This window comes from Sphaeramia orbicularis, chromosome 12 (genome assembly GCF_902148855.1).
Source record: "Sphaeramia orbicularis chromosome 12, fSphaOr1.1, whole genome shotgun sequence".
Classification (NCBI taxonomy): domain Eukaryota; kingdom Metazoa; phylum Chordata; class Actinopteri; order Kurtiformes; family Apogonidae; genus Sphaeramia; species Sphaeramia orbicularis.
In genome coordinates this window covers 47,603,253-47,611,677 of record NC_043968.1, presented here as the reverse complement: position 1 = coordinate 47,611,677, position 8,425 = coordinate 47,603,253, and the positions used below count along the sequence as shown (strand labels likewise).

At 37.5% G+C, this 8,425-nt stretch overlaps 1 protein-coding gene across 2 annotated transcripts; it reads left to right on the top strand.

Moving 5' to 3' along the window:
• Nucleotides 1–904: 904 nt before the first annotated feature.
• On the top strand, nucleotides 905–7,097 carry LOC115429218 (fibropellin-1-like). Of its 2 annotated transcripts, XR_003936744.1 has the most exons (5): nucleotides 905–928; nucleotides 1,144–1,281; nucleotides 3,186–3,536; nucleotides 5,862–5,929; nucleotides 6,155–7,097. XR_003936744.1 is itself a non-coding variant. In XM_030148494.1 (4 exons), exons 2-3 carry the CDS (start codon nucleotides 3,250–3,252, stop codon nucleotides 5,902–5,904), a joined length of 330 nt encoding a protein of 109 aa, XP_030004354.1. In that variant the 5' UTR covers nucleotides 1,144–1,281; nucleotides 3,186–3,249; the 3' UTR covers nucleotides 5,905–5,929; nucleotides 6,155–7,097. The 2 variants fall into 2 exon arrangements, 1 of the variants encoding a protein (XP_030004354.1); XM_030148494.1 differs by lacking the exon at nucleotides 905–928.
• Nucleotides 7,098–8,425: the final 1,328 nt, after the last annotated feature.

Below are 8,425 nucleotides of genomic sequence, written 5' to 3'. Positions count from 1 at the left end.
CTGTCATTGTTTGGATCCTCTGATACTACTTTGTGTTTTCAACATCTATATTTGTGTATTTATCGCATATTTCACTAATGCTCTTGAGCCAACTGTGTCACTGTTGTCATAATGTTGTCTGCTAATCGTAGTGTCTTTCATAACAGTAACTGCTCTTTTATTTATTTTTACCCCATAACTCTTCGGGTTGGAGTTTTTGATGAGGAAAAATTCTAACTGACATGTTTTTTTTGGGTCATGTCATACAAAAACATGTCGCAGATCCCTTTTAGTAATCCGATATCAGGTTTGAGTTGTCTTCCTGGTTCCTTCGGTTCGTTTTATTCCCATACATATGCTGACATACTTTCAACAGTTTATCAGCCACTGTCAATCAAAATACCAAGGAAATGTACAAGTATGTTTACCTTGTGATAACATCAGATTCTACTAAACAAAAGTGAAAGAGTGACAGAAGATAAGTCATTCATGTATTTTTGGACACATGTCTGGGGAAAAGAAATCCTTTCCTGTGGACAAAGGTAAGAATATACCCACAAGCATCACACACAATACATAAACCACCTCAATACAGTGTATTTGTAAAGAATAAGGTTTGTCCCTTTTTAAGGATAACCAGTCCATGCTAAATACACTTAGTGGGACAGACACAGCCTTGTCCAGTGTTTGAGCTGAGTGTTGTTCCAACTTGCCTTTTCTTCTTTCCATCCCCCACTTGTCTGGCAAACACACCTATTTATTCCCACTATATAATACCACTTAAGTAAGGGTGTGTGTCTGTTGGCAGTGCTGTTTGTGAAATGTAGTAACTTTGGGCTTGCTTTTTTAATTCTTTTTGGTTGTTACACTTTTGGTAGAAAATACACTTCTAAAATGTGTTGTCCAAATGGAGCTTATTTTTCCCACGGATCCTTGAGTTTACAGTTTTGTGAGTCAGATTACTTTACTCTCTTCTCTAGAAATGTGAAGTTGCCTCATCACTGTCAGGAATATTTGGTCACAGTAGAGCATGTTTGTCACTGAGCTCATGTAAAGATTAAACTGAAGGGAGGAGGCGAGTAGGTGTGTGTTTATGGAAAAAAAAACAGGCAGGTATTCACAGGTCTCGGCTTTCTTCCTCTTCTCTCCTTCCTTTTGTCGCAGATTCCCTCACTGAAAGAGGAACTTGAAATACTGTTTCAAAGTCCCAGGACCCGGAGAACATACAAAGATACAGGTGGAACCTACAACTGAACACTTGGACCAATTCTAGCAGCATTTAGGACGCCAAAGCTGACTTCTGTGAGTAGAATTGTGTTTTTGTTACGCTTTTGAACCCCCTTTCTGTGGTATGTAGTATATACCCGCCCTGAAACCATTGTTGCTAAAACCTGAATGGCAAGATGTTTGAGAAGCACTTCAGCCCTTTTTTTATCAGTTGGCATACCATACTTTAAATCTGAGCCCAGATGTATGTATGTATGTGTCTATCTTTTGATCGTCTTTACAGTTTGTTTGGTCGGTAGTCCTCAGCTGTCTCAGTGGCATTTTAACTCGAGACACAGAAACACAAAAATCATATAGATTAAAATAATTTACAGTGAAAAGTTAGTGATATGCAGTGTTTAAGTGAATGTTTGGCAGTAGATTCAGCTGAAATCATCTTTCATATTTGATATATTTATGATTATAAATATATTTTGGGTAATTTAGACAAGTTGTTTATGTAGATCCCATTTACGACAAGAGCCCCTCACTGAAATCCACAGATACAATCTCAGTTCACCTAAAGGTGCAGCCTTAGAAGCTTCACATCAGGATCAGCCAGTGGCTACATTTTTCTCGTCTGTTTCGTCTCTTCCTGATACCTCCACTTGGACATATGAGCCCTGTATATCATTTGTATTTGAGCATTTAAAAGTAAAATGTTTCCGTGAAGAGCTGGATCAGAAAAGCAGCTCATAGTTCCGCATTAAGGCAATGCAACATGAATGTGAAAGTTCCCAACACCAAAGCTGTGTGTTGTTTTTGTGTCTAAAATGTGCTGTTTTACCACTACACTGTGATATTTGATGATCTGTCTGGATCCATTAGATGCAGTTTAACCCATTAAGGCCCAAATATCTGCTGGCAATCAAAACCATCTACTGATCTAAACTGTTTAATACCTGTTCTTCCATTAATCCTATTGATACATGTAAATAACTGGTGTAAAATACAGTGTCATCTTTTCATGGTCATCAGATATGACCCATTTGGAGGTTCAGAGGCTCCATAGTGAATGTGGAAACACCGTCATCTTCTACAGCATTGATTCACCAGTAAAACCCATGGAATTTGACAAATGATAGTGCATGGAGACACTTGTTTTATGATCAGTTATTGATAAATTTGCTGAAAAAGTCAGTTTTTCTTCAGTTTTCTCTGTTGTGATATAATAACCTTTGAATTTACTGACTTTTTATAGGTATCTAAATTAAGTATAGGAAATTAAATATTGGAAAATACATGATTTATAGTGAAAAATGCAATATACAGAGGATAATGGTATAATAAATTATATTAAATCACTTAAAGGTTAAAAGAGGAAAATTCATTTGGAATCTGAATTTTAAGGGCCTATATGAGTTAATTTGTAAAACATTGCATGAGTTAATTTCAGTCTTTCGGATCTGGTCTGAGATTACCTTAGGAATCAAAGTATTTCACATAACCTTTCATTGCCCTGAAACACCAATGCCTTAATATTAAAACATTTGTTCATAAACTGTACTGTTCTGGCACCACCATAGCACCTTAAAGAATAATATCTTGCTGATTAACATGTCATAAATTATTAGTTTGCTTATATGTGAAAGGTTTTTGCATTAATCAAGTATCAGTGTCTTTGCAGAGGTCATTTATATGTTACTAATGTTCACAGGTGATGCCATTATGTTCACTTTTGATACCTATACAAACAAAAGTGATAAAGTGGAAGCAAGTTGCACCAGTAATGAGCTCTTCTAATGTTTCACCTGGTTAAGATCATATCTGGTATATGATAGATGGGACTTCTGTTTGCTCTGTCAGTCCCATTCTTGTGTAAACTGGCTTCAAGTGGAACAGCTAACCCAACACTTTGAAGGCACGTTTGACTGAATATTTCAACTAGTCCACTGGAAAAGCAGGGTCATTAGTAACATTTCTCTTGTCTTTCTTTTCAGTTCCTCATCTGCTTACACAGTCCTATTCCAGTTTCTCCATCCTTCATTTCCTCCCTCCGCCATAATGTCCACCCTTTCCCCCGATCCCAAAGCCAGAGGCATCAACTTCGACCTGCCCACCTGTGGAGACACTCAGTGCAACAGCCATGGCAAATGTGTGATTCCTCCTGGTGGTGGCGCCGGTTTTGTTTGTGAGTGCACGTTGGGCTACAGGGGCGAGTCCTGCGAGGACACGGTGAACGGAGCGCTGAGCGTCCCTCTGACCGTCAGCGTGTTGGCTGTAATCATCGGCCTGTTGATCTTGGCGTTCATCGCGGCCAAATTGCGGCAAAGGCAGAAAAAGAATCGCAGGTACAGAGCTGTCCCATGAGGCCACTGTTCAGTCACCCTTATCTCATCTTTTGGCCTGTTTTTTTTTTTAAAGTTTATTTCGAATATGCAACAAGAGAAAGTAATCTTACTTAGTCCTTAGAGATAAAACTGGTAGTAAGAAGTCATGGAATAAAACAAAAAACCAAAACTTATACATATACATGACTTCATTTGCTCATTCAAAAAGGAGTGGGAGGAAGTAGAACTTATTTAATCCCACCCCTTCTCCACACAACAGTCTATCCTTTAGCTTCCTGTCAGCAGAATATATGACATTAACATTTTGGCTCAGTTTCACAGACATGGATTAAGTGTTATCCAAGACTAAAAAGTATTTTCAATGGAAATCCTCACTGAATATTTGTCGGAATAAGATTAATCCATGTCTGGGAAAATGGCTCATCATCATTTTATTTTAATAATGGAATCTTCTTCTTTTTTACACACAAGAGCATTGAAATTATGTCTGAGTTATGTTATAACAGCTTAAAATGTGATTGTAGGTGCATTTTTTTGTGTTGCAAAATTTCCATCGTTCAAACACTGGAGAATTATTGGCTGACTTTATAGCAGTCACTTGCACTTCTTCTTCACAGACCTTTGAGTCTTAAGTGTTTTTGTAGATTTGCTCAACTCTTTTTTTGCAGGTCAGCACAATAAATGTGTGTAGTTTTTTGCCATTTCATCCTCAAAATGAGATGTCAGGTTTAGAGCTGAAATGATTAATTGATTAATCAACTCGAGTCAATTTAAAAAAAAAAAAAAAGTATTCGATGACAATTTTCCTGAATTGAAGCTTTGTTTCCTTTGCTTTTCACACTGACGCTTATTGTGACGCACATGACCACCACAAAGTTGTGTTAGACGCATCTTAAGTTAGTAAGTTGTATACAAATGTTGAAGGCTGCAGTGCCTTACATGTTTGTGGATGTCATTTGTCACTTGGTTGTTTGTAAATTAATCGTTTACAAAAATAATGGATAGCGGCAGCTCTAGTCAGGTTCATTATCAGTGAGCCTGGACCCATTTAAGTGACCTGTGTACTATAACCAAGAATGATTTCATCTTCTACCTCAACAAAAACATCCAAATGGCTGTATGTGCTGTATATATACTCACATTGTAAGCTCTACAGGTTGCGTTGGCTCTTGACTTAGCAGTGGGAAAGTCCTGACTACATTTGAGTAATATGACTCCAGTTTTGAACTCATTACAGACACACGAATAATTTTAATCTACTCATCTCACACTCTGAAAAAAAACAAACAATAAAAAACAACTATACTCCACCAGATACTTGGCAAAGAAGGAGATGGCTTTGTATGTCTGTTTTTCTGTAATAGACACTAAAATAAAGACACAGGAAAGTTGTCTAATAGCCTTTTGAGAACTTTTCACACTTACGAGAACTGGTTCTTTTTGGGAACCAGTTGCCTGCCTACTTAACGATTCTGCTTATTGATTCCACCTTCGTTGCACATGCGTGATGGCGTCACATGTACACTGCATTGTTTTGGTTTAGAACGTAGCCAACATGGCCTCAAGGCAGAAACGCTCCTAAGTATGGCTGTGTTTCATGCGATAAGATGACACCAGGGCCACTTGTAACACTTGCAAAGCTTCCATTTCTTCAAAGGAGGGAAATCCCTCCAGTATGCTCAAACATTTGTCCACACAGCATGCAATTCATTTGCAGGAATGTCACATGTTTGATATGCTACTTAGCAGCAGAGCAAACACCAGGGTGTCATCCAGGCCCAGTTCTAGGGGGAGTAACAAAGGTTCTGCCCCCTCAAATAAAATTTTCCAAAGGTAGAGAAAAGGAAAATGAGGTGCACAACAGCAGGAGACATAGAGGAATTAGTAAAGTGTCTTAAGTTTCATTTTCATGTTGTACGGTCGCATGTTGTGATACAAACACACACACACCCTGAACTGGGCCCGGCGTCATCTGATGTTATTATTTGTGCATACTCTATATGTAATATTTTCTGTACAGAGATGGAAATCGAAAAGACAGTTAATGCAAACAAACCCGTTTGTACTCTTTTATTCCCTCACCCAATGAGAGAATCAGTAAGCAAAATCAATAATGGAATCGTTAAATTCTTATCAGTTCCCATCCTTACTTATAATGGTAATAAACAGCAACAAATGCATTTATTCAAATAGTTTTTTAAATTGGCATAAGAGCAGCTGTTTAGGCATTCAGGCGATTTGAAATGCACCTTGAATTTAGTGCTGTCTCTATTTCATTAAAATAATGCAATCTTTGGAGATTAATTCTATGTTTTTGTTTGACAGGAGACAACTGGCAGCAAGGCATGGCTACAACATATCAGTGTAACACGGGCACATCTGTTATGTTACAGGTAAGATACTGGAAATGTTTTCCAAAATGGTTTCCACTCTAGAAAGTGTTGAAAATGTCATGCAGGGTTAGTTTAAACGGGATTTTTAGAGGAAAATATCTGCCCCTCTGCAGTATGTCAGTTTACTTAGACTGCTATATAGCTCAGTGTTCCCAGTGAAACTGTTTTTAACCTCTCCAGAGTTTCATTTTTATTGACAATAAATCCTCTTTCATTTTCTTCCAGGTCGACCATGACATTAGACCCAGTAACACAGTTGAGCTTCCATCAGAATGAGCATAAGCCTCTTCATCAAACTCTAAAATCCTGTATATTTGGGGAGAAAACATTAATGTAATCTGTTTTACATACAAGTGATATGGAAGTAAGATCTGTTTTGGGAATATGGTTGAACAGCTGTAGGATTCTTGCTTCAGTGCATTATTCAGATATTTCATTTTATTTCCATACGATACAAATTTTTGAGTTTTTGTTATGGTCTGATGCTAGAATTTTTTAATGCATTTCAATAAGTTAGACAGTAGATATTAGTTACAAATGAACAATTATTACAAATGAACAATGACTGTATTTGTAACACTCACCACCTTTTTTGTAAATACACATGCATACATACGTGTACTTCCTCAAAAACAGAAAAGCTGAATGTGTCCTTTAGTACTGTCTGCATTTAGTAAAATGATTCAAATGCTCTCAGTCCAGTCACAGAGTAACTTCTCCTACACCAAAAACAGTGGTGTTAGCTGCAGTAGTACTAATAGTGAATATTTGTCAGGATTTAATGAACAGGTTTCATTTGTTGAAATGATTTTATGATGCTTCAATCACACAGACGCACTTTAACCAAAAATCTGTTTTATCCAGTGATTGTCAGATGTTCGATGTTGACCTGTTTACTGCACTTTGTAATCACTGATATATCATGGCATTCACCGAGCTGATATCTGCTTAACGACAGTTCTAGATTTTGTATTTTATGAACTATCTGGTTCTCTCAGTTAAAAATAATCTGATTTTGAATATGCCACAACTGAAAAATACTGGTTAAACAGGTCTTAGATCTTTTGCAGACTATTGTATTGTTGTCTAATGTTCTTTTGTACACGTTTGACTGATATGTGTCTTTTTGTAATATTCAGCCACAACTATAAATGAGCACCATATTTTTTGATGTTGTCTTTCTCTTTTCTTATCCAATTAACCCTCCTCTAGGCCACACCCCCCTTAGTTACTGTTGCTACACCTGTCAAGCTTTGGCACTCACATGTCTCTCTGTGGCGTTTTCAGCAAGGGTGGACGATACCAAGTAAATGCAGAGCTAGTATCTACGATACTTTTTACTTGAAATGTCATGATCAGTGAATAATTTTGTGATTTTACCCTTAGTTACTTTATTATAATTATGATGAAACACAGGACAAAGATTTTAGGTAAACATGTTTTTTATTATGTAATTACATTATAAAACAATTTAACAGTATAAAAATAATAAAATAATTCCCTTTTTAAATGTGGGGTGTTACCACAGTGGCTAATGACTTTATTGCACACATCCCATGTGGCAGTTTCCCTGTCAGCTGCAGTGGGTAAGCTCCACACTGCGCTTCTGTCTCCATCATGAGCTGCTCTCTGCTCACTGGCAGAGCGGGGGGGTGGGGGGGCAAGGTTGCCAGAGAGACAGGTGTGCTGTTTGCACAGAACTCCGAGGTAATTTGAGTAATTTGCTGGATGATTAGAAGAGAAACTGCAACAAAAGTATCGATCTCATCTCGCTAGTATCGATCCAATACTAATACTCACCTTGGTATCAATACTATTGATATTAGATTGATACCTCAGCCCTAGTTTTCAGTGTTGTCAGAAATATTCCAGGGCAGGGGCCACGACGGTCCAAGGACATAAATGGAAATTTCAGTGATGGCAGGTATGAAGCAGCAGAGAGGTTCACACTAAGGACCAGAGGAACTAACTTCACGATATAATAACTTTATCACGAAAAAGTCAAAGGGAAGATGCTAATTTAGCTAATTTGGCTCATAATTGGCAGCAAACAGACACTCAAGCACTATAAGTCTTTCATAACTTTGTGATAGTTCATCATTTGGGGCTGAATACAATTACAAAAAAAACAACAAAACAAAACAATGGGCTGTTTCAGATGCATTTTGAACTGTTTGTGAATAACTGTGCTGAACTAGCTAATGTTAGCTAATGTCTTGACCAGGGCCGGACTGAGACTCATTTTCAGCCCTGGAGTTTCATACCTCAGACCGGCCCACTTTAGATCACGACCGATTATTATTAAAATCATGCAATTCTAACCTTACATGTTAGGTCTACACACTGTTCTGCAAAGCCTTCTAATTCAGTATATTTTTTAAAATATTTCCAATTCAGCGGAAGTAAAGGTTGCTTCACAATGTGGATTTATTTCAACAGTGAGTGCACATTGACATCTCCAACATTATTATTCCTCACAACACAACAATAACAAAA

What these genes read in the sequence shown, in the direction of transcription:
- LOC115429218 (XM_030148494.1), top strand. Translation starts at nt 3,250, where the DNA reads ATGTCCACCCTTTCCCCCGATCCCAAAGCCAGAGGCATCAACTTCGAC. An exon ending in AGGCAGAAAAAGAATCGCAG is followed by an intron (nt 3,537 to 5,861) that starts GTACAGAGCTGT and finishes TTTGTTTGACAG; the next exon opens with GAGACAACTGGCAGCAAGGC.